The sequence below is a fragment of the Dreissena polymorpha genome, chromosome 10 (genome assembly GCF_020536995.1).
Source record: "Dreissena polymorpha isolate Duluth1 chromosome 10, UMN_Dpol_1.0, whole genome shotgun sequence".
Lineage (NCBI taxonomy): Eukaryota > Metazoa > Mollusca > Bivalvia > Myida > Dreissenidae > Dreissena > Dreissena polymorpha.
The window spans coordinates 67,059,158-67,085,335 of NC_068364.1; the positions used below are offsets into that span (position 1 = coordinate 67,059,158).

Below are 26,178 nucleotides of genomic sequence, written 5' to 3' on the forward strand. Positions count from 1 at the left end.
CATGCATGTGTATCTTGTGGAGTTGCACAATTTGAGTGGTGAAAGGTCAAGGTCATTCTTCAAGGTCAAATGTCAAATTTATGGTGTCTGTCCGTACGAAAACTTTAACATTGGCTATAACTTTTTCAATATTGAAGATAGCAACTTGATATTTGGCATGCATGTGTATCTCATGAAGCTGCTTATTTTGAGTGGTGAAAGGTCAATGTCAAGGTCATCCTTCAAGGCAAAAGTAAAAAAATACAATCCAAGAGAAGTAATAAGCTTTAAAAGGGAGATAATTTCTAAACCTGCCAAATGATATATTGAAATTTTATTTCAAACCGGCGCAATAGGGGCATTGTGATTCTGACAAACACATCTCTTGTTTGAGATTGAAGCTGGGTCAAGGTTACAGTTACTAAATATAGATACATGTTTTTTTGCTCAATAATGAATTGGGATATTGTATTTCACAAGGCATAGGCACATGACATAGTTACATATCTAGTATGGGATTGAAAATGGGTAGTCTGGGGGAAAGGTCATTGTTAGTTGATATCGAAGAATTGTTTGTACCCACAAACTTGGAACAAAACAATCAATTGTAATGAAGCTTAGTAATAAGAAACTTTATGTCCATGGTTTGCACTTTGGATGGACAATATCAAGGTGAATGTCACTGTAACTAAATATAGAAAAATGGTTATTGGCTTAAAATCTCAAGAATGTGATGCAAGCATATATACATTGAACAACAACTTCATTTTTAATTAGCTCGGCTGTTTTCGGAGAAAACCCGAGGTATTGTCATAGCCAGCTCGTTGTGTCGTGTCGTGTGGTGTCCGTCGTCGTGTCCGCCGTCCGCGTCGTGCTAAAACCTTAACATTTTGTTAAGGTTTTGAACATTGGGTCTAAAATCAAAGTGCTTCAACCTACAACTTTGAAACTTCATATGTAGCTGCACCTTGATGAGTTCTACATGCCACACATATTTTTTGGGTCACTAGGTCAAAGGTCAAGGTCAATGTGACCTCTAAAAAATTCTGACAAGCTTTCATCTATTTAAAACTGCACCCGCAGCCGAGCGTGGCATCCGTTTTGCGGTGCTCTTGTTTGCATATGGGGCCAACTGTCAAGATCACCGTTAGTAATTGTAGAAAAATTGTATTTCTTAAAAATGTAGGTTAATGTGTCTCGTAGGATATTCTGCAGATAAGAAAACGACTTAATAAATTTATATTAAAATATTGTACCTACTACACAAACAGTTGGTTTTAACAAATGCCAGAAACTCTGACAAGAACGAAACAGTTCAATTATGTTGTTGTTTGTTGTAGCTATGAGCATATTCTGTTGGTCCAAGACCCCCTGCCTTTCAATGTACTGTAGTTGTTGTTGTTTGTTGTAGCTATGAGCATATTCTGTTGGACTAAGAACCCCTGCCTTTCAATGAACTGAAGTTGTTGTTGTTTGTTGTAGCTATGAGCAGATTCTGTTGGGCCAAGACCCCCTGCCTTTCTATGGACTGAAGCTGTTGCTGTTTGTTATAGCTATGAGCATATTCTGTTGGACTAAGAACCCCTGCCTTTCAATGGACTGAAGTTGTTGTTGTTTGTTGTAGCTATGAGCATATTCTGTTGGACCAAGACCCCCTGCCTTTCAATGGACAGAAGCTGTTGTTGTTTGTTATAGTTACAAGCATATTCTGTTGGACTAAGAACCCCTGCCTTTCAATGGACTGAAGTTGTTGTTGTTTGTTGCAGCTATGAGCAGATTCTGTTGGGCCAAGACCCCCTGCCTTTCAATGGACTGAAGCTGTTGCTGTTTGTTATAGCTATGAGCATATTCTGTTTGACTAAGAACCCCTGCCTTTCAATGGACTGAAGTAACTGTTGTTTGTTGCAGCTATGAGCAGATTCTGTTCGACCAAGACTCCCGCCTTTCAATGGATTAAAGTTGTTGTTGTTTGTTGTAGCTATGAGCAGATTCTGTTGAACCAAGACCCCCTGCCTTTCTATGGACTGTAGCTGTTGTTGTTTGTTGCAGCTATGAGCAGATTCTGTTCGACCAAGACTCCCGCCTTTCAATGGATTAAAGTTGTTGTTGTTTGTTGTAGCTATGAGCAGATTCTGTTGAACCAAGACCCCCTGCCTTTCAATGGACAGAAGCTGTTGCTGTTTGTTATAGCTATGAGCATATTCTGTTGGACCAAGACCCCCTGCCTTTCAATGGACTTGAAGTTGTTGTTGTTTGTTGTAGCTATGAGCAGATTCTGTTGGACTAAGAACTCCTGCCTTTCAATGGACTGAAATTGCTGTTGTTTGTTGAAGCTATGAGCAGATTCTGTTGAACCAAGACCCCCTGCCTTTCTATGGACTTGAAGTTGTGTTGTTTGTTGTAGCTATGAGCAGATTCTGTTGGACTAAGAACTCCTGCCTTTCAATGAACTGAAATTGCTGTTGTTTGTTGTAGCTATGAGCAGATTCTGTTGGACCAAGACCCCCTGCCTTTCAATGGACTTGAAGTTGTTGTTGTTTGTTGTAGCTATGAGCAGATTCTGTTGGACCAAGACCCCCTGCCTTTCTATGGACTGAAGCTGTTGCTGGCTCTATTGGAGTCCAATGGAGGCTTCATCAGGCAGTTCCAGCAGCTGGGATTAGTGTCTGTCATCTTCCAAGTGCTACTGGTAACTGTACATGATAATGATACATAGTTATAATGATTATAATAATTGCTAGTCATTTATGATAATAATGCATAGTTACAATGATTATAATAATTTCTAGTCATTTACGATAATAATGCATAGTTATAATGATTATAATGATAAGTAGTCACTTCTGATAATAATGCATAGTTATTATCATTATAATAATTTCTAGTCATTTACGATAATAATGCATAGTTATAATCAGGGATCATATTTTTTTCGGTTTTGTCGGTCCTAGACCGATTGGGGTCATGAAAGACCGATTGAAAATCCCAAACAGTCGGTCCGATTCTGTTTGCTATTAAAATTCCCATGTCATGAAATCGATTACACAGTGTACATGCTAACACACCCTAATGACATTCTTATCTCGATTAGGTGTGATAAACCATTCGCTGCAGTCTCTAAACCGGTCAGGACCGGTTTATTGCACGTCAGACCAAGAATCAAAAACTTGTGAACAGCGGATTAAAGACGCATCCGAAAAGACGCGTCTTAATGCACGCGCTGTAACTAAACAAAACACGCCGATACATTTTCCACCAGCGTAATAATCCGGTAATATAATTATGAATGAAAGTCGCGGATCTGATCGACAGAACAGCTGAAAGTTATTTTTATGGGCGGAACTTCACATAAAATAGTACACAAGAAAATAATATACATTGAATAAATCTTTAGTAAAACCGTGTTAGAATCGAAATAATTCGTGTACTTTATACTTTGTTGTTGAATATCTCACGACCGGACAATTAGATGCGTGTTTTCAAATGCTTGGCTCTCGTGATTTAATCCCTACGCATCTAAACTATCGGACGTGGTCGTGGGTATTTGACAACAAATTAATTCTTAATTATTTGGTTTGTTGTTGTCAGTAGCCAACCTACGCACAAACATTTTTTTGGATCAGTGCATGTTTGTAAGATATTATCGAGTCGACAACAATTTAAAACATCGGTATAGACTTACACAGATTAATAATATTGACAACGATGAAACAAGTCTGATAAAACAGCACACGAAACAACAATGAAATACCAAATGATAAAACCAGTTGAGAACTTGTACATGTTTTATACCACCTTCATGAATGGCAAAATCAATGGTATATTTTTTAACGTAATTTGTCATAATTTCGGATGCACATTTTCGGATACTTTTCCCCATTTATATCCGGACCGATTGATGTTGCGGGAAAATATGATCCCTGGTTATAATGATTATAATGATTAGTAGTCACTTCTAATAATAATGCATAGTTATAATGATTGTAATAATTGGTTGTCATTTATTATAATAATGCATAGTTATAATGATTATAATTATTGGTAGTCACTTATGATAATCATGCATTGTAATAGTTGTAGTAAAAATTATAATAGCAATGATAATGATAATGAAAATAATAATACTTGGTAGCCAGTTATGATGAAAATGCATAGGAATATTAATAATAGTAATACATACTACTTCTGCTTATTATTAAAATAGGTAAATAATAATGATAATAATACTAATAATGTTAATGATTATAATAATTATGCTGATATTAAGTATAATATAAATTGTCATTATGATCATGGTGATGATGATGCAGAAGAAGAATAATGAAGAAGAATATAATATGGAATAATATTATTGAACATACAATAATGACTGGTATGTAATACAAGAAAGTTGGCCTTCAGTGCTGATATTTACATACCTATTAAAAAGGAAAATTATTGTATGTATATTATGAGTTTCAGATAAAGTATTGGATGAGATCTTGCTTTATAGTTTATTGCTTAAAAAATTACAATTACCAGCATATAACAATTAAAGCTCACATATTTTGCCATGCATGTTCAAAGGATCACCAGAACAACCCCCTGAGCAGTGCCATGCAGAGTATAGCTGGGATCCTGAACTGCCTGGTAGGGCACAAGGAAACCAACATGAGGGACCTGTATGAGCAGGGTAAGTTGAGTTTAGTCCACGACTACTTCAAGATGATATGCTTCATGCTGTCTGCAGGGAGTTTAGTGTTCTTTATCCCATGAACAGGTTTGATAGGCTTCTTCAAGATGATATGCTTCATGATGTTTGCAGGGCGTACTTTTTCCCATGAACAGGTTTGATAGGCTTCTTCACGATGATATTCTCTTCCCCATGTGAAGGTTTGAAAGACTTGCTCACAAAGATATTCTTCCAGGTGTTTTCAGCATGTTTTGATTCAATCTCTGTACTTTTCCCTTGTCCAGGTTTGATATACTGCTTCAGTTCGATAGACTTTTCCCATGTCAGGTTCGATAGACTACTTCACAACGATATTCTTCGAGGTCTCTGCTGCGTGTTTTGATTCAAGCTCTGTATACTTTCCCATGTCCATGTACACAACAAGATACTTTTTTCCCCGTGTACAGGTTTGATAGACTACTTCACGACGATATTCTTCGAGGTGTCCGCTGCGTGTTTTGCTGGGGAGGACCAGGCAGGCGTGGACAGCAAGGTGGTCCTCTCCATGCTGCAGACTCTACTGGAGACACTCCATGGACTCTTTAAGTGAGGGCTCGTTTATAGTTCAAGCAAAAACCATTCTGAGCCTTGCTCTGGGAATATGGGGCTTAATGCATGTGCGTAAAGTGTCGTCCCAAATATTCCTGTGCAGTCAGCACATGCTAATCAGGGAAAACACTTTCTGCTTTTATTGTATTTTTCATGTAAATGAAGCCTCCTCATAGTGGAAATCCAGTTTAGGCGGAAAGTGTCATCCCTGATTAGCCTGTGCATTATGCACCATTTTCACAGAGCAAGGCTCATATTTATAATGGCAGCAGTTTAATAAATTTAGGCCATACGTATTTATTTTTCAAACTCACTTCTTCCTGTTCCTTTAAAAATCTTAATTATGTCCCTTCAGGGAGGGGTTATAAAGAAGTTAATCAGTCAGTTCTAATGTATAGAACAGATGGTTGAGCAAATTTAGCATTGAAAATCAGGAAATCAGCTAAATACCCAGTATATGTGTAACCCCTGTGTATTGCATTTTTCCAGATTATTTATATTCTGCAGGTATGTGTCTGACTTATTTATACTCTGCAGGTACGTGTCTGACTTCGTGCGGAAAGCTCTACAGGTTGGTCAGCAGGTGTGTTTGCTGTGAATTTTCACTGTCTTGTCACTTTCACTGAAATTCCACCCTACCATAACCCTTTACCACTCAGAAACGCACTTTGACGCATTTAAAGTCCTTAAAAAAATCACATTAAATTTAAGTTCTTTCTTAATATATTCAAGTTTGAAAGGCTTCATTTCCAACCCTAAGATACGGATGAGTAGCAAACAGCATAAAACCTGAACAGACGGCGAGTTACTCGCCGGCTGTTCTGGTTTTATGCTGTTTGCACATAGCCATTTTCACTTTGCTTCTGAGTGGGAAAGGGTTAAAATAAGTTAAACTTTTGTTACTGAAAACGGGGTTCTGCATTAAAGGATTTGAGAGTAAATTAAAATACTTTATCAAAAATCGCAGTATCTAGATTCATTTAAAATCCTTCCAGTTGATGTGATTGATTTGAAATGATACCCTTTTAGAAAATAATAAACATTTTTTATGACCCCGGATCAAAAGATCGGGGGCATATTGTTTTTGGCCTGTCTGTCTGTCACTGTGTCAGTCAGTCAGTCTGTCAGTCAGTCAGTCATTCATTGTGTGTGTCACAAAACTTTAACCTTGGTCATAACTTTTGCAATATTGAAGATAGCAACTTGATATTTGGCATGCATGTGTATCTCATGGAGCTGCACATTTTGAGTGTTGAAAGGTCGAGGTCAAGGTCATTCTTCAAGGTCAAAGGTCAAATATATAGCTTCAAAGCGGCACAATAGGAGGCATTGTGTTTCTGACAAACTCATCTCTTGTTTTTAAATGATTTCTCATATACTTTTGATAATATTGTATTTACCAAAGCAAAGAGAAATGAACCCATTAAATAAATGCTTTAGCAATTGTATATATTAAATCCATTAAAGCAAATATTGATATTCATAGTTTTACTTATCTTTGAGTGAATACCATTTAATAATTAAATTAAGGGAGTAACAGTACTCTTTCACTCAAATATTTATCATGAGCACTGCCAGGACTTTTAGTAACCTTAGAGGATTCAATTATATTCTCAGTCTGAAATATTATTTGACCTTTTATATTTTTTATTTTTCCCAAAAAATTTAAATATAGATTTATTCAAATCTAATTATTATATACAAAGCCACCGGCCCTTACCAAATATTGTATAATTATATCTGCAGCTATATTTAAAGCATTTGTCCACAAATAGTATGACTGCTTTGGAAGTAGTCTGACAAAGAAGGAAAGCATTTGTCAGGGCACAAACACATGAAACAAAATACAAACATGAATAAAACTGCAACATTCTTACCAGCAATCTTACATTCATCCTGCTGTTGGTCATTCTGTTTCTGGTACTCTTTGCAAAGACTAACAGATATGTATTGGGTACTCTCAGTGCACCATCCCCTAATATCATTGCAGTCTAGAGTGTATTTGGGCTAGATGAATTGATTGCAGATGCTGTTTGTGCTGGTTGTTATACCCCCATTACCATTGGTAATGGGGGCTATATATGAGTCACTTTGTCGGTCTGTCTGTCGTTTGATCAGTCTGTCCCGAAATCTTGTCTGGGCAATAACTATATTGTTCATTGTGCGATTTTAAAATCATTTGGCACATTTGTTCACCATCAATAGACGGTGTATCGCGCGAAAGAAGTAAGTCGACATCTCAAAGGTCAAGGTCACACGTTGAGTTCAAAGGTAAAAATGGCCATAAATGAGCTTGTCTGGGCCATAACTTTGTCATTTATTGTGAGATTTTAAAATCATTTGGCGCATTTGTTCATCATAATTGGACGGTGTGTCGCGCGAAAGAATAACATCGATATCTCCAAGATCAAGGTCACACTTTGAGTTCAAAGGTCAAAAATGGCCATACATGAGCTTGTCTGGGCAATAACTATGTTGTTTATTGTGAGATTTTAAAATCAATTGGCACATTTATTCACAATCTTTGGACGGTGTGTCGCGCGAAAGAATTACGTCAATATCTCCAAGGTCAAGGTAATACTTTGAGTTCAAAGGTCAAAAATGGCCATAAATGAGCTTGTCTGAGCCATAACTATGTCGTTAATTGTGAGATTTATATTTTTTATGTGTCCTGTGTTCAGAGCTGGCTAAACAGGACACTTCTTCTACCTTATTATGATAAACAGAGAAAATAAAGCACTTAAGTGATGTTGTTCTTGTTAACCCTTTTACCACTTAGATACGTATCTTAACGCATTTGTAGTCCCATAGAAAGTTAAATTTAATTAAAGACCTTTATTACTAAATTCATATTTTAAAGGCTTCATTTCCAACCCTTAGATAATGATGAGCAGCCAACAGCATAAAACCTGAACAGACTGCGAGTATATACCTATACAGACAATGAAGATTTAAGTTAAATGTTCAATTTAAACTTTCAGAAAATAAAGATCTTTCGTTTACATCCCCAGTACCTCAAAAGCTAGACTTAATTTGTTTCCCATATAGGAAATTTATTTTTGTTTTTTACAACTAGATGTCCTGTATCTGAGCCATGTTCTGGGAAATGGGGCTTAATGCATACACATTAATCATTGTCCCCAATGTGCATGTGCAGTCTGCACAGGCTCATCAGGGCCAACACTTCTGCCTTAATTATCTTTTTGCTAAAAAGATACTTCCTTTTCATAATAAAACACATAAAAGCTGAAAGTGTTGTCCCTGCAGACTGCACAGGCTGTTCTGGGCCGACATTTTATTCACATGCATTAAGCCCTTTTTTCCTAGAGTGAGGCTAATTTGAATTGTCTCTACCTTCAACAGGCTAAGAAGGCGGGTGGAGAGGCGTCCAGCAAGGAGACAGAGGATGCAGAGCACCTGCTGCTGCAAAACAAGGCACTCACAGACCTCACTAGTCTGCTCACACAGCTGGTGAGTGACATACTGGTTCTAAAAAATAGCAACCAATGAAAATGTTTGTTACATGTGAACCAGGCCCTCACAGACCTCACTAGTCTGCTCACACAGCTGGTGAGTGACATACTGGTTCTAAAAATAGCAACCAATGAACATGTTTGTTACATGTGAACAAGGCACTCACAGACCTCACTAGTCTGCTCACACAGCTGGTGAGTGACATACAGGCTTTAAAAATAGCAACCAATGAACATGTTTGTTACATGTGAACAAGGCACCCACAAACCTCACAAGTCTGCTCACACATCTGGTAAGTGACATACAGGCTCTAAATATAGCAACCAATGAAAATGTTTGTTACATGTGAACAAGGCATTCACAGACCTCAGTAGTCTGCTCACACAGCTGGTGAGTGACATACTGGTTCTAAAAGAAACCAATGAACATGTTTCTTACATGTGAACAATGCACTCACAGACCTCACTAGTCTGCTCACACAGGTGGTGAGTGACATACTAGGTCTAAAAATAAAAACCAATGAACATATTTGTTATATGTGAACAAGGCACTCAAAGACCTCACTTAGTCTGCTCACACAGCTGGTGAGTGACATACTGGTTCTAAAAATAGCAACCAATGAACATTTTTGTTACATCATGTGAACAAAGCACTCAAAGACCTCACTAGTCTGCTCACACAGCTGGTGAGTGACATACAGGCTCTAAAAATAGCAACCAATGAACATGTTTGTTACATGTGAACAAGGCACTCACAAACCTCACTAGTCTGCTCACACAACTGGTGAGTGACATACTGGCTCTAAAAATAGCAACCAATGGAAATGTTTGAAACATTTTAGCAAGGCACTCACAGACCTCGCTAGTCTGCTTGACAACGACACAGTCTTAAAATACTGACCAATCAAAATGTTTTTATATTATGATGTTGATGAGTGATTGATTGTTTCAGTTGACCCATGAGGACACAGACATCCATGACCTGGCCTGTAAGTGCCTGTCTCTGCTAGTACAGCTTTTTGGAGGCGAGCATAAAGAAGCCCTCAGTCCAGAAAACATGGTGAGTGGTATAACAGTAAATCAAATAGTAAGCAAAGAAGGCATTCGGACATATACACATTGTTTAAGTAGATAATTATACATTTAAGCCGGGTTGTGGGAAAACTAGGCTTAATGCATGTGTGTAAAGTGCAGTCTGCACAGGCTTATCTGGGACAACACTTTCTGCCTAAATTTAGTTATTGTTTTAAACGCACGTTATATTTTTAAAAATCCATTAAAACAGAAAATCATGTCCTTGATTAGCCCATTCAGACTGCACAGGTAAATCTGGGACGACACTTCACGCACGTTTGATTAAGCAGTTTGATTCAATCATTCTTAGACCTAGGACTTCACTGAAATATCAAAAAGAAATATGGAATAAGGTCTTAAACTAGTTGATGCATACCCCTACTTCACCCAATATATTAGTCAGCAAGAGAAGTATTGACCTAGTTCTAACATGCAAGGTTGCTGCAAGACAACACTTTATGGATATCTAAGTTATGACCAATTTATGTAAGCTTAATTGTACCATAAGCCTTTGGCTTATTAAGACATTCTTCCTGTCAGTTTCTTGGTTTGAATCATTACTTAACAGTGTCTCAAGAAATTTGGAGAATGTTCACAGAGAAGAGATCAAACCCAGTAAATCCCGACCACTAGGCTGACACCATATCAACTACGCCCCCAATTTTTTGATAGGCGTAGTATCAATATGTTGGAAAGATGTGTGTTATGTTTTTGAAAAATGGAATAGGAAGTGCAACCAACATCCTTGCTAGGTCAAAGCTTGTATTTTCTAAATGAATCTTGTTAAGACAAAAAAAAAGTAACATTTGACGTTACATAATAAACGCCAAATGTTCTAACAGTGTCTGCTCCAAACGCATTACTGAGTGTTCAAATGGTTATTATTTTTTTACATGGGAATGATTGACTACAGATTCTGCAGTGGAAAATAATAATTAAAACTCTGATTGCATTAAATGATTGTGTTATTTTTCTTATTGTATATTTATTTGCTTGCAATCTTGAATTAAAAATGTTGAAAAAAAAGAAGAAACAAATGATAACAACTTATGCCTGAACTTACAGGATTTCTACAGTAAAGCTCTGAAGAAAGCGGATGCCAAGAAGCAGAAAGTCCTGTTGCGGGTCATCAAAAGACTGGTACGGTCTTTATCTAAGTCGACTGCTTGTTTATTGTTTAATATGAACCTACGTATAATAACGCTTTATGAGTTCTTAATTGTTAGAATATGTTGGGATAAGAGATGATTTTTAATATGCCCTGAACTTATCTCGTATGCTTGTACTTAGGGACTCAGTAATCATTTTCACCTATCAGTGTAATGTCTTTTATAACATTATTTGACAAAAGTTTTATTATGGAACATATTTTCAGAGAAGCGTTAATGCATTAATGGGACCGTTTTACGTTTTGGTGTTTGGGATTATATGCATTGTTTGATGATTTAAAAACCTACAAGTTCGAGCCCTGTTGAGAATCACTTTTTTTCCTTTCTTTAGTTTTATTTTATTATTGTTTTTTACTGGAGCAATTTAGCTCCAATATTTGCAATAATCAATTTAAAGCATTTAATGACAAACGTCAATACATGCCAAAATCTGTTTTAAGACTTAACACCACAACAGCTGAATAACCAGATGATAATGATTCAATAACATTTCAAATATTGCCAACCATACAGAAAGCTATAACTTTGTTGACAGATTGGAAAAATGACAATTGCATATATATGCAGTGATTCCAGAATATTAAGATAATTTTTATCAAATCCCTCCAAATTTTCAAGAGGCAATTCTTGTGAAAGGAATTGTTCTATGACCTTTTTTTAACCATTTGGCAACAGATATCAGATGTCAAACGTTTGAACCCCTGCTAAACCATTTTGGGGAAAAAATCATATTTCTGAATTGGGAATTTTTTGGGGTGAAAAGTCCACCGAATCGGGAAAAACGAATGCACTCTTCATAATAATTCAATTCAGAAGAACAAGATCATATATATCATTAATTATAGTAATATATTTTGTTAGATATTATTGAAACTAAATTAAAGTATAATAATCAGACACTAAAATAAAAATTGGAATTGAGATTTTCTTTTCATATCAGCAATGTTTTTCACCATTTTGCTTTGGGAATCGGACCCGTAGATACGCCAGGAAAAGACTGGCAAACCATAACCTGTCAAGTGTTTGTACAACTGGGATGCAGTTCACTAGGTGCTTTACACGTGCTAATAGAAGATTCAGTGGCGTCTCTGAAACTGGTTTTCTCCTGTGTCTTGCATTCTCTCCCCAAACCAAATCTTCAGAGGGCAATCAAAATGAGCTGCTGTCTGGGAAAATGGAGCTTAAAGCATGTGTGTTATGTGTCAACCCAGATTAGCCTGTGCAGTCCCCACACACTAATCAGGGACGACACTTATGGCTTAAACGGGAATTTCCTTAAGGAAGAGAGATTTCCTTTAAACAAAAAATACCATAACAGTGGAAAGTGTCGTCCCTGATTAGCCTGTGAAAAACGGCACAGACTTATCTGAAACATCACTACACACAGGCATTAAGCGCTGTTTTCCTAGAGCAAGGTTTAAGTCAATCACACACACAATGCCCATTTGTATTTCAGGTGAGCACTGACAAGTCCCACCGCGACAGCATGAAGACCCAGGGGGAGGGCCTGGCAAGCACCATCAAGAATCTTGTTAAGACTGCCAGGTAAACACACAGGCTAATCAGGGATTACACTTTGCGGGGCTTGTCATGGTCCTGTGTCCGTTGTGCGTGCGTTAACTTTTCCTTTAAACACTTCTTCTCCTTAACTACTGGTCCAATTCTGATGAAATTTTCAGGAATGTTCCTGGGGTGAACCTCTTTCAAATTTGTTCAAATTACGCCCCTGGGGTCAAATTTAACCCTGCCCCGTGGGGTCACAAAATATAAAATTTGCTTATATAAGGCCTATTTTGTGAAAACTTTCAAAATCTTTTCGATCATAACCATTGGGCCTAGGGCTATCAAATTTGGTATGTAGAGACAACTAATAGTCATCTACCAAATTTGTTCAAATTATGCCCCTGGGTTCAAATTTGACCCTGTCCAGGGGTCACAAAAATGAACATATGCTTATATAAAGCCTATTTTGTGCAAACTTGAAAAACTTCTTGTCCATAATCGTTGGGCCTTCTAAATTTGGTATGTAGTGACATCTAATAGTTCTCTACTTAGTTTGTTCAAATTATGCCCCTGTGGTCAAATTTGACCCTGCCCCGGGGGTCACAAAAATTAACATACGCTTAAATAAGGCCTATTTTGTGCAAACTTTAAAAATCTTGTTGTCCATACCCGTATGGCATAGGGCTACCAAATTTGGTATGTAGTGCCATCTAATAGTCCTCTACCAAATTTGTTCAAATAATGCCCCTGGGGTCAAATTTGACCCTGCCCCGGGGGTCACAAAAATGAACATATGCTTATATAAAGCCTATTTTGTGCAAACTTTAAAAATCTTTTTGTCCATAACCGTATGGCATAGGGCTACCAAATTTTGTATGTAGTGACATCTAATAGTCCTCTATCAAATTTGTTCAAATTATGCCCCTGGGGTCAAATTTGACCCTTCCTCGGGGGTCACAAAAATGAACATATGCTTATATAAAGCCTATTTTGTGCAAACTTTAAAAATCTTTTTGTCCATAACCGTAGGGCCAAGGGCTACCAAATTCAGTATGACATCTAATAGTTATGCCCCCCTTCAAAGAAGAGGGTGTATATTGTTTTGCACATGTCAGTCCGTCCGTATGTCCGTCCGTTTGTCCATCCGTCCACCAGATGGTTTCCGGATGATAACTCAGGATTTTCAGGTCACTAGGTCAAAGGTCAAGGTCATGGTGACCCGAAATAGTAAAATGGTATCCGGATGATAACTCAAAAACGCTTATGGCTAGGATCATGAAAATTGATACGTACAATGATCATGACTCGCAGATGACCCCTATTGATTTTCAGGTCACTAGGTCAAAGGTCACGATGACTCGAAATTGTAAAATGGTTTCCGGAGGATAACTCAAGAATGCTTATGCCTAGGATCATGAAACTTCATAGGTACATTGATCATGACTCGCAGATGACCCCTATTGATTTTCAGGTCACTAGGTCAAGTGTCAAGGTCACAGTGACCCGAAATAGTAAAATGGTTTCCGGATGATAACTCAAGAACGCTTATGCCTAGGATCATGAAACTTCATAGGTACATTGATCATGACTCGCAGATGACCCCTATTGATTTTCAGGTCACTAGGTCAAAGGTCAAGGTCATGGTGACCCGAAATAGTAAAATGGTTTCTGGATGATAACTCAAGAGCACTTATGCCTAGGATCATGCAATCGTAGGTACATTGATCATTACTCGCAAATGACCCCTATTGATTTTCAGGTCACGAGGTCAAAGGTCAAGGTCACGGTTACTCAACTTAGAAAATAGTTTCTGGATGATAACTCAAGAATGCTTACGCCTAGGATCATGAAACTTCATAGGTACATTGACCATGACTCGCAGATGACCCCTATTGACTTTCAGGTCACTAGGTCAAAGGTCAAGGTCACGGTGACTTGACACAGTAAAATGGTTTCCGGATGATAACTCAAGAAAGCTTACGCCTAGGATCATGAAACTTCATAGGTACATTGATCATGACTTGCAGACGACCCCTATTGATTTTCAGGTCACTAGGTCAAAGGTCAAGGTCACGGTGACTCAACTTAGAAAAATGGTTTCCGAATGATAACTCAAGAACGCTACCAAGTTTGCCATCATGGCCCTCTTGTTTTTCAGTAGAGCTGTAACGACTCGCCCAACATCCGATTTGATTTCAATACCAAAAGGTCCGATTCGATTATTTTCGAGTCGATTCAAATTAAACTATTTGCTGCTTATTTTGAAAACTAATTCATGTTTGGTTTGTCCAGGGAATTAATTAATATGTTTGGTGTTTGTTATTAACTTATTATGTTGTACAATTTAAAAACGCAACATTGTTTTATAAGTAACAAATTTATTGAACAAAACTTCATGTTGAGTTATACTTAAATAACATAAAATGCAAAATGTATCACATCTGAAATATCAACCAAGTATTTTCTCTTTAAATGTTGCCTCAAATTTGTAGTGCTTCCAGATTTAGAATAACTTACGTCAACAAAACACGTTTTGACAGTTGCCTTTGCATCAGAACCTTCCCGAAACCCAAAATGTTTCCATAAATTTGATTTTAATTTTGACGTTGCGACTTTTAGCGCGGTTGAAGAAGCCATTTTACCGGCTTATGTAATGCTTAGCATGTTATTCATTCACTAATTGGATGCCATATTGGCTATTTATCAATCACAAGACGTATTACAAATGACAATAACGTTTATAGGACGGATTTTGAAAGTAAGGTTTAAAATGCGGATCAATCGATATTGCAGTGAATCCAATCGAAATTGGCCGTAGTGGTATCGAAATCGAATCGTTGAACCAGTTTTTCGATGCATCAAATCGAATCGTTACAGCTCTATTTTTCAGAAGGGACATTATTAAACAAAAGATTTCTTAAAAGCTGAAAGTGCTGTCCCGGATAAGCCCATGCGGACTGCACAGGCTAATCTGGGACAACAGAACATGAACATGCATTTGACTAATTTGTTGTGTGTTAACGTGTGTTTTTTAATAACCATGGACAAATTAACTTTTGTTTCCACTCTGTAAATTCTAAATGCTTGGGTGGATTCTTATTTCACTTGCTTATTATTCCCCATGATTTGATTTTGTGTTGCATATTACATTAATACACTTATGTAAACTGACATGGTCACAATTCAAGATTAAAATTCATGATTTTATCTCTCTGCTCTTTAACTTTTATGTTGCCTGGGAGTATTTAAATATTATTTTGGATTATTAGTAGCCAGACAAGGTGCCTCTTTCAACCCCTCCTACTTCTAAGTTTATGGTCCAAGTCACAATTTGAGATCAAGGGTAGTAAATTATTGTTTCCGCTCTGTAACATAGGATGTTAATATTACTTCATATTACTTATAAGTATTATTCCCTTTTAACATACTTGGTGCATAAAATAATTTTGAAAGGTCACGTCACAAGTCAGAGTCAAAGGTTATAAGCTTTTATTTCCATTCTGGAAAATGTTAATGATTAGGAGGATGTAAATTTATCATTTTGGAAGTTTCATGTACAATTCTTTGGCTCCAAGTTGAAAGCACACGGTCTTAATTGAAGGTCAAATGTCATGAATGGTTTGTTTCTGCAGATTGACTTTTATCAGTAATTTATTTTTCAGTTTTTTATTCAATGATCTGTACTATCCCCAAGCATAATAAGAGAAAAGGAATTTAGTTGAATGAAAATACCCCCGGTACATAAAAACAAGAAATGCCTTGAAATTATTCAGGACTGTTTTTAGTTACGGTATAGAATATATTGGTTGATTTTCATTGTATTTATTTCTAAAACTGTGCGTTTCCTTAAAGTTATTTTTTTATGTCCCCCACTATAGTAGTGGGGGACATATTGTTTTTGCCCTGTCTGTTGGTCTGTCTGTCTGTTTGCGCCAACTTTAACATTTTGCAATAACTTTTGCTATATTGAAGATAGCAACTTCATATTTGGCATGCATGTGTATCTCATTAAGCTGCACATTTTGAGTGGTGAAAGGTCAAGGTCAAGGTCATCCTTCAAGGTCAGAGGTCAAATATATGTGGCCAAAATCGCTCATTTTATGAATACTTTTGCAATATTGAAGATAGCAACTTGATATTTGGCATGCATGTGTATCTCATGGAGCTGCACATTTTGAGTGGTGAAAGGTCAAGGTCATCCTTCAAGGTCAGAGGTCAATTATATGTGGCCAAAATCGCTCATTTTATGAATACTTTTGCAATATTGAAGATAGCAACTTGATATTTGGCATGCATGTGCATCTCATGGAGCTGCTCATTTTGAGTGGTGAAAGGTCAAGGTCAAGGTCATCCTTCAAGGTCAGAGGTCAAATATATGTGGCCCAAATCGCTTATTTTATGAATACTTTTGCAATATTGAAGATAGCAACTTGATATTTGGCATGCATGTGTATCTCATGGGGCTGCACATTTTGAGTGGTGAAAGGTCAAGGTCATCCTTCACAAGGTCAAGGTCATCCTACAATGTCAAACATCATATAGGGGGACATTGTGTTTCACAAACACATCTTGTCTTGAAGAGCAAATTAATTTATGCTTATTTTCTAAGAAAGCTTTATTAATATAGTTCACTTGTTGTCATCTTCTGTTTTTCAGTTCCCATGCAGATGTGTCTCTCTCATCATTGGCTGCAGAAATACTAAAAATGACTGGACATCTTAAGTAAACTGCGCAATTCGGAAGAAAAAGAACAATAAATTGTTAATAGAGGACCATTGAATTCTGTTAAAAAAATACTCCCCAACCAAGCCATGTTGTGTGTGACACATTTTATTAGTGACAAATAAAAAACAAAGAATTAACACTTTCAATGCGGGAACCGAATTTTAAAGGCCTTTGCAAACAGTTTGGATCCAGATGAGACGCCAAAATGTTTGCTATTCCTATAGTATTCTTTGAAAAAAAATTAAAGAAAATGCTTATTTTACAAATTCAGCAGACGACATTTTTGCAGACGACAAATTTCCCAGCATGCAAAGGGTTAAGAAAATGTGTTCCTTGATCGGATGAGTCACAGCTGATATTTCTATGTTCCGAGTGGGACTGTTTATCTCGTCTTAATCAAATTATGACATTTACATTTACATCTATTCAAATATGTGTATGAAACTGTATTGTAATGTATTTTTATTGTTGTGTTAGTGATTGAATATTAATAAAGTAGCACACAACAACAAAATGCTTTGTCGCTTTATCAAGCATTATTAATATTTCCTTCAAGTAATCTACAAATATCTTCTCATTTGACCTCATAACCTAGGTGAAGATTCAAAGTCAATCAAACAAACAAATCTATGCCATATAACACTATATGCCAGAAAAGCACAAACGCCAGTATTGTTAACTGTCTGATTCTACAAAATTTTCTTCAGCATGTTTATAAATTTCTTAAGACATTTTGTAAATTATTCACTTTCCAGTCAACTCTGTATTTACAGCTACAAATTTCTGAAATACTGTGGATCAGAGATATATTCAATTATTCAAGTTTTAAATTTCTCCTGCACTGTGGTTGTTCACAATTTCTTCAGCCCCTATTTTAGTTCACAATTTCTTCAGCCCCTATTTTATTTCACAATCTTGTCAGCTCCTATTTTAGTTCACCATTTCTTCAGCCCCAATTTAAGTTCACCATTTCTTCAGCCCCAATTTTAGTTCACAATTTCTTCAGCCCCAATTTTAGTTCACAATTTCTTCAGCCCCTAATTCAGTTAACAGTTTCTTCAGTCCCTATTTTAGTTCCCCATTTTATCAGCCTTAGTAGTAGATCACAATTTCTGCAGACACTGAAGCAAGGCGTCTCTGATTTTCACTCGCACACTTTCGTCCCCGCCACACATGATGTGGGTAGAACCATTTTCCACTTGTATCAGTATGTCATCGTTTGGCTGAAAATGAAAAGTCGGCTGCAAATTCCGTATACTTGAGACATGTGTTGTGTTGAGTGAACTATAAGACATGTCTCTTGGAAAACCAGAAAAGTGCTTGAACACATTCTCAAAAGTTATTTTTTTCACCAATAGCGTTATTTAAAAAAAGGCCAAACATTATTGTAGGTGTATTGCTTAAAAAGACAAAATAACCAACTAGATTTGTGTAGCAAACATGGGCATAAAACAAGATTATTGAACATTTTAACATTGTGCTGATGGCATATAAATGTACTTTAATAACAATTTAATCGCTTGAGAAATTAGGGAGTATTTCGCTCCACAAACTTATGCTGAAAAATCATCCAACTAACAACGAAATGACTGAAGGCTAAAAACGAAGATAACAACATTCCAGCTTTACTCGAGAAAGATTAAGATACACTGTCATGCTGTTTAACAAGATCATAGAGATTACTTACCAGTTCTATGATTGCCTTTTCTTCTGTCTCCTCCAACTTAACATCTGATATTCCTTGCTGTAACACAACATTGTCACATTTACTATTTATTTCATTTATTATTGACTGCGCAATTTTTATACGCCCGTATAAAATACGGGACGTATTATGTGAAACCCCTTGGCGGCGGGCGGGCGGGCGGGCGGCGGGCGGCGGGCGGAAGGCATCACTTTGTCCGGACTCTAATTCAAATTGTATTCATCCGATCTTCACCAAACTTGGTCAGCAGTTGCATCTAGTTGATATCTAGGCCAAGTTCGAATATGGGTCATGCCGGGTCAAAAACTAGGTCATAGGGTCAATAAGTGCATTTTCAAAGGGGCCACTTTGTCCGGACTCTATTTCAAATTGTATTCATCCGATCTTCACCAAACTTGGTCAGCAGTTGCATCTAGTTGATATCTAGGCCAAGTTCGAATATGGGTCATGCCGGGTCAAAAACTAGGTCATAGGGTCAATAAGTGCATTTTCAAAGGGGCCACTTTGTCCGGACTCTATTTCAAATTGTATTCATCCGATCTTCACCAAACTTGGTCAGCAGTTGCATCTAGTTGATATATAGGCCAAGTTCGAATATGGGTCATGCCGGGTCAAAAACTAGGTCATAGGGTCAATTAGTGCATTTTCAACGGCGCCACTTTGTCCGGACTCTAATTCAAATTGTATTCATCCGATCTTCACCAAATTTGGTCAGAAGTTGTGTCTAGATGATATGTAGGTCAAGTTCAAATATGGGTCATGCCGGGTCAAAAACTAGGTCACGAGGTTACTTAGTGCATTTCAAGCATTTAGCATGGTGTCCGCTCTCTAATTGAAGTAGTTTTCATCTGATCTTCACCTAATTTGGTCAGAAGTTGTGTCTAGATGATATGTAGGTCAAGTTCGAACATGGGTCATGCCGGGTCAAAAACGAGGTCACATAGTGCATTTCAAGCATTAAGCATGTTGTCCGCTCTTTAATTGAAGTAGTTTTCATCTGATCTTCACCAAATTTAGTCAGATGTTACATCTAAGTGATATCTAGGTCAAGTTCAAATATGGGTCATGCCGGGTCAATAACTAGGTCTTGAGGACACTTTCAAGCATTGAGCATGGTGTCCAAAACCTTCGAACGGGCGTATCTTGTGACAGTTTGGCACTCTTGTTATCTTTAAAAATAATTATTTTTTACACAAATTGGCTGATTTGCATAAAAATTAAGTGTTATTTTCTAAGCGTTTATTGTTCTGCACCTTAAGGCTGCATTTTGTGAGAAACCAGAGTTCATTCTAGCAATCCTTCCTTATTGTTTTACTAGAAAGATGAAATTTTTGGACATATTTTGACTACAAGCTGCAATTTCCTTATCCTCTTGCGGAAAACCAGGGCACGAAAATTCAACTCATCCTGATGAGGGGTTTTAGTTCCAGGAAGAGCTTAATATTCTGGCTGGTAATCCAAAAGGACCAGTGCATTTTTATTCCCCACCAAAGGCGGAGGGATATAGAATTGGCATTGTCCATATGTCTGTCATTCTGTCCAGCCGTCTGTCACAATATTTTTTAAATTGGGAGGGGATTTCAATTCACGGAATTTGCTTGTTAGAAATGTATTAAACAATTAATAGAAATATAAAATATATTAAGGTTCAATTCCATAATAAAAAAAAAACATTCAGTATTTCATATTACCTAAAACAAAACATTATAAATACACATTGCTAAATTAACCCTAATTGTACATAAGATGAGTACACATCACACAATAACAACTGGAAAATCTTGTCCATCAGGATGAGTGTGATTAATTATACTTTTCATTTAGGTAAGAGGGTTATCAACAACTGCGCTAACGGGAAATCCCTGTCCTTAAACTGAATGTCACAGAAACATTTGCCCCATCAACATTTGGAACACAGTTTAAGAAAGTGTTGCCAAAATGTACACCTCCATAAATGTACAGAGCTCCAGATAAGGGTCGTACAGCTGTAAATACGCCTTTTTCATGAAGATTTACGCATTTATTTTTATAAACTGGACGTACAATTACGACATTAATATCCATTTTACGCATTTACGAAAAAAATTAGGCTGTACTGATACTTCTGCGTCAGCGAGGCGTGATTTGTTGGTCTCTAACCTAACGGCGCTTTTCGTTAATTTAAATTACCGAAAAGTTGTAGACTGGGTTCATATATTAATGTCTATTCTGTCGCGTGATTTCCTGTAACTTGTAAATCCGTCAAAAACAATATGTCTGCGCGCAATTGAATGGCAGCTTAACCGAAAGTGGTTCAAAACAACACTTTGTTGTCATATAATGACTACATACGGTGTCGTCTAACCATCCTGACATTAAATCTGTAAACCCAGAAAAAGACATTGTCGCCCCAATATTAAACGATTTGATTGCATCGGTGGCTTAAAACGTTAGAAAATACGATGGGAAACGGATGAGACAGTGAAATAATTGTTCATTTACTTAGCTTACTAGTTGGCTTGTGTTTTCTTGTCAAGAAAAATGAAGAAATAGTATTAGTCATGAGTTTTAATGTGTAGTTGTATTTGCATCATAATTCAGAATGGAAACCTAATACAGTAACTGTTTAAGAAGCTACATATATTTATTATAATTGCTGCAAATGTTTCTGTGAAGTTAGTTTTACACCCTTCAATATCCAAGAACACGGGTAGTACAGTACTACCTGTATTTTTGGATATGGTAGTACAGGTACTAATTGATTTTAAGTGTTACTCCTTTTCTTTCTGTCAGTGGCAGTACTGTTACTAATTTCCCAAATCCTTATCTGGAGCTCTGAATGTATATACATATGTGAGACAAAATTCTGCCAAAATTAATTCAAATTCCATATGTAACAACAACCTTCTCAGTTAGGTATTTAGGCATCTAAACTTTCAGCTAAATCTGCCAAGTAATTTAATAGTTTGGTCTATAACTTTTGGGGTTAACTGCTGTACAAAAATTAAAGAAAAGAAACAAGTTTTTAAAAAATCTGATGATTCAGTCGAGTGCAAAAAAATTAATAATTAAGCTTGATTTCATATTGTTATCTCTTTAACCAACCTTTGCGAGAAGGTCCACAAATGTTTTACAGTTGATTGTCCCATAGATGTATGTTCTGGGCTTGAAAGGCTTGGCAAGCTTGTCTTCAGGGTTCAAAGGCTGAAATTCCATGCATGCAAACACAACTTCAAAACTCTGAAAAATCTTGGAAAACTGCAAAGGGAGTTGTGTTATTTCACTCTGAATATTTTAATACTGACATCAATTTGTTCAAATATTACTTATTAGGCCCCTCTCCCTAAAAGGATCATATTAACCTCTGTCTTTGACCATGGTTGATATTCTCCTCTGCATGCAATATAGACTACGGTACATCCCTCAACTGCCCACAGGGCTTTTCTTCATCATGTTGGGAACATAGACTACTGTACACCCCTCAACTGCCCACAGGGCTTTTCTTCATCATGTTGAGAACATAGACTACGGTACATCCCTCAACTGCCCACAGGGCTTTTCTTCAATATGTTGGGAACATAGACTACGGTACACCCCTCAACTGCCCACAGGGCTTTTCTTCATCATGTTGGGAACTTAGACTATGGTACACCCCTCAACTGCCCACAGGGCTTTCCTTCATCATGTTGGGAACATAGACTACGGTACACCCCTCAACTGCCCACAGGGCTTTCCTTCATCATGTTGGGAACATAGACTACGGTACACCCCTCAACTGCTCACGGGGCTTTTCTTCATCATGTTGGGAACATAGACTATGATACACCCCTCAACTGCCCACAGGGCTTTCCTTCATCATGTTGGGAACATAGACTACGGTACACCCCTCAACTGCTCACGGGGCTTTTCTTCATCATGTTGGGAACATAGACTACGATACACCCCTCAACTGCCCACAGGGCTTTTCTTCATCATGTTGAGAACATAGACTACGGTACACCCCTCAACTGCCCACAGGGCTTTTCTTCATCATGTTGGGAACATAGACTACGGAACACCCCTCAACTGCCCACAGGGCTTTTCTTCATCATGTTGGGAACATAGACTACGGTACACCCCTCAACTGCCCACAGGACTTTTCTTCATCATGTTGGGAACATAGACTACGGTACACCCCTCAACTGCCCACAGGGCTTTTCTTCATCATGTTGGGAACATAGACTACGGTACACCTCTCAACTGCCCACAGGGCTTTTCTTCATCATGTTGGGAACATGACCAACACCCATGACATTTGGAATTTAAGCCTCTTTTTTATGTCCCCCCGTCTATACTGGGGGACATATTGTTTTTGCCCTGTCTGTTTGTTGGTTTGTTTGCGTTAAACTTTAACATTGGCCATAACTTGCAATATTGAAGATAGCAACTTGATAATTGGCATGCATGTGTATCTGACTATCTCATGGAGCTGCACATTTTGAGTGGTGAAAGGTCAAGGTCATCCTTCAAGGTCAAAGGTCAAATATATGGGGTGGACATAGTGTTTCACAAACAAATCTTGTTAAATTATGTAAATAACTCATAAGTAAATTACTTATTAGGTTATGCCCTTTTTTAACTTTGAATTGCTGAACAAAAACTCTGTAACAACTTGCTGCGTGCAATGTTTGGGGGTATTTGTCACTATTGAGACCAGCTCTAATAAATGCCTATTGCTTTTCCAGGTTTCATAAACAATGACCCTTAAACCTATAAATTTAGTGTCTGCACAAACATTAAGGACACCACAAACAAAAGTTATCCAGTGATCCAACATCATAACAGTCTACAGACATCAGAACACGTGTACCTGGAGCACATATTTGTTGTCCCTGACGACCAGAGTAGCATTTACCATGGTGATGGCAGAGCCCGGCTTCACCTCTATGGGTTCTAGGGTAGCTGCCAACTGCAACAGAATACAACCTTACAGTGCCCAGAAAACATGTCAAATATTCATACAGTTCCTAATGGAAAACACAGACATTCTGTAAAGTATTGGTTATTCAATTAATTAAGTCTCTGATTATTTTGTGTTGAAGTTTTTACTTTTTACATAAAAATTTGTATTTAACAATTAAATATTCTTGATAGTGTTAATCTTTTTTGTTATATGAGCAAACAACATTAAATTTCACATAAAATTTGATCAGAAATGTCCTGTAAAGCCCATTTTGAATACTGCTCCAGAGAATAAATCCATATATATATATATCAATAGCAGTCAATTCTTACTAAGACAATTAGTACTGATCATGGGTGCATAAGTACAACAACAACCGTAATTACTCTTAAGTTTTCAGACACTTAAAAATAATTATTTTTGTTTGTGACCGAAAATTTTGATACGAAAAATATTCAAAAAGAACGAGTGTCCGAAAATTTAGAGACATATACGTTATGTTTGTTTTTTAATTATTATAATGAAATAAAATCAATTTATAATTGTGCAATAATTTTATTTCTTATTTTAATTCTCTGCTTAAAATTAAATAAAACCACTTATTTGCAATCTCTTTCCTGAAATGGTATATAAAAATGTTATAAAAAAACAACCATACTGCATCCTGAATATGATTTAATTTCAAATGCTGTTGGGTGAAACCATTGTCTATTACCAGTATACATGCATGGTAATCTACCCAATAACGCAATTGTAAAGGTCCATTGCCCTCAGGGCATTCTGCCAGGTTTTATGACCTTAATCCGGTTGTAAAACCCCATGATCGAAGGGTCCCAGAAAAGCGAAAACAGGGAAAAATCTAGTTATATAGCCCTGTAAAATATACTGTCCGATAAAATTGCAGTCATTAATTATGGGCAAAACCAGTATGTCCGAAAATTTAGAGTCACGAAAAATAATTATTTTGGCTGAAAAAGGAGGTGCCCGAAAACTTAGATTAATTACGGTACTACACAAAGAAGAGTAACCTTTGGGTCAATTTCTATACCTTTGGGTCAATTTCTATACCTTTGGATCAATTTCTATACCTTTGGGTCAATTTCTATACCTTTCGGTCAATTTCTATACCTTTGGGTCAATTTCTATACACTCAAACTTTCTCTTGACAGGCAGCGTGATCACATCTCCTTGCTTATAGGACATGGGCGACAGATCCTGAAAGAAAATCACCAAATGTTTAATATTTGTGCAGCTTTGTATTTACATTTTCCAACTGATGAGACCTAATTCCCCTACGTTCATAAATCAATGAGTCACAAAGTGTGACAATAAAATATTTGAAAATTGCTAAGAAACAGACATTTATCCGTTAAAATTAACTTTATTTTCATAATATCAAATGACATAGAAAATGCTACAAACACAACGAAAGAATAAAAAAAAGTTGTGAACTTACTTTAAGTTTCCTATTAAAATAACTTTTGATTTGGCTTCACTAACATTTGCATGTACTGTGGACAACTATCAATTTTATCTACTTTGGACAGTGCTAAATAGGTCAATTTTAGACAATTAAATGGCACATTTCTTAAAGCCCTTGAGTATTAAACTTAGTTGAGATATTAAGACCCCAAACAATTTCATGAAGTTCAGCAAAAATCTTACAACTAGGATCTTGGAACAAAAAGTGCTAAAAAGTCTGATTTGAGGCAAGGGTAATTATTGGTGCCATTAGGCCTATTACTGAACGTTGTTGAGAAAATATGCCCCGAAAAATGTCAATGTAATGTGGCAAAGATCGTATGATAACTTTAAAAATAAGTGAGCAGCATGTGCTAAGTCAACCAATCTGAGATAATGAGAATAACAGGTCCCTGCCCTGTCACTGCCCTATCGTGTTATATATCAGATGAGGCTTAGAATCAAAGAGCGGCGCGGCTTGACAAGCTCTTGTTTTATTCATGCCAGAACTGATATATTACAACTGTTTTTCTGTTTATCATGCCTTCATTTCCAAATTTTAACAGAAACAAGCAAATTCGTTGAATTGATATCCCCCGCAAATATGCTTCTGGACACAAAAACGTTATATTTGACACTCAAAAAAGCATTTTTTCAAGATACAAAGATGCATCATCCTCTTATCCATATATATGTACTCACATCAAGTTTCAATGAAATCCGCCAAAGAACTTCCAAGATATGGCTCCGGACACAATTAGGCCGGCCAGACTGACAACACCAAAACAATATCCCTCCGCCTATGGCGAGGGATAACAAGCAAATTTATTTAATTGATATCCCCAGCTAAAAATACATTTTGTGGCACGCTGACAGACAGACGGATGCTCTGACGGGCAAACTGACAG

General features: G+C 37.0%; 2 protein-coding genes across 38 annotated transcripts in view; one reads left to right on the forward strand and one right to left on the reverse strand.

Annotated features, from left to right (window-relative positions):
* LOC127848915 (serine/threonine-protein kinase ULK4-like) overlaps positions 1-17,697 on the forward strand; it is a 74,946-nt gene extending 57,249 nt beyond the window's left edge. For 3 of the 4 annotated variants that reach the window (XM_052381604.1, XM_052381605.1, XM_052381606.1), the window contains 9 exons: positions 2,527-2,668; positions 4,546-4,651; positions 5,098-5,236; positions 5,777-5,822; positions 8,603-8,710; positions 9,665-9,772; positions 10,852-10,926; positions 12,412-12,500; positions 17,115-17,697. In XM_052381604.1, the coding sequence (XP_052237564.1) occupies positions 2,527-2,668; positions 4,546-4,651; positions 5,098-5,236; positions 5,777-5,822; positions 8,603-8,710; positions 9,665-9,772; positions 10,852-10,926; positions 12,412-12,500; positions 17,115-17,184 (883 nt within the window). In that variant the 3' untranslated portion in view covers positions 17,185-17,697. Of the gene's footprint in view, positions 1-1,461; positions 1,598-2,526; positions 2,669-4,545; positions 4,652-5,097; positions 5,237-5,776; positions 5,823-8,602; positions 8,711-9,664; positions 9,773-10,851; positions 10,927-12,411; positions 12,501-17,114 lie in introns of those variants that run through there. The other variant, XM_052381608.1, reaches the window with a different exon arrangement.
* The window catches only part of LOC127848917 (integrator complex subunit 9-like), a 41,961-nt gene continuing 33,480 nt past the window's right edge, over positions 17,698-26,178 (reverse strand). For all 34 annotated transcript variants that reach the window (XM_052381611.1, XM_052381628.1, XM_052381627.1 and 31 more), the window contains 5 exons: positions 24,938-25,024; positions 23,717-23,815; positions 21,973-22,071; positions 18,871-18,927; positions 17,698-18,406 (listed from right to left, as the gene is read on the reverse strand). In XM_052381611.1, the coding sequence (XP_052237571.1) occupies positions 18,287-18,406; positions 18,871-18,927; positions 21,973-22,071; positions 23,717-23,815; positions 24,938-25,024 (462 nt within the window). In that variant the 3' untranslated portion in view covers positions 17,698-18,286. The remainder of the gene's footprint in view (positions 18,407-18,870; positions 18,928-21,972; positions 22,072-23,716; positions 23,816-24,937; positions 25,025-26,178) is intronic.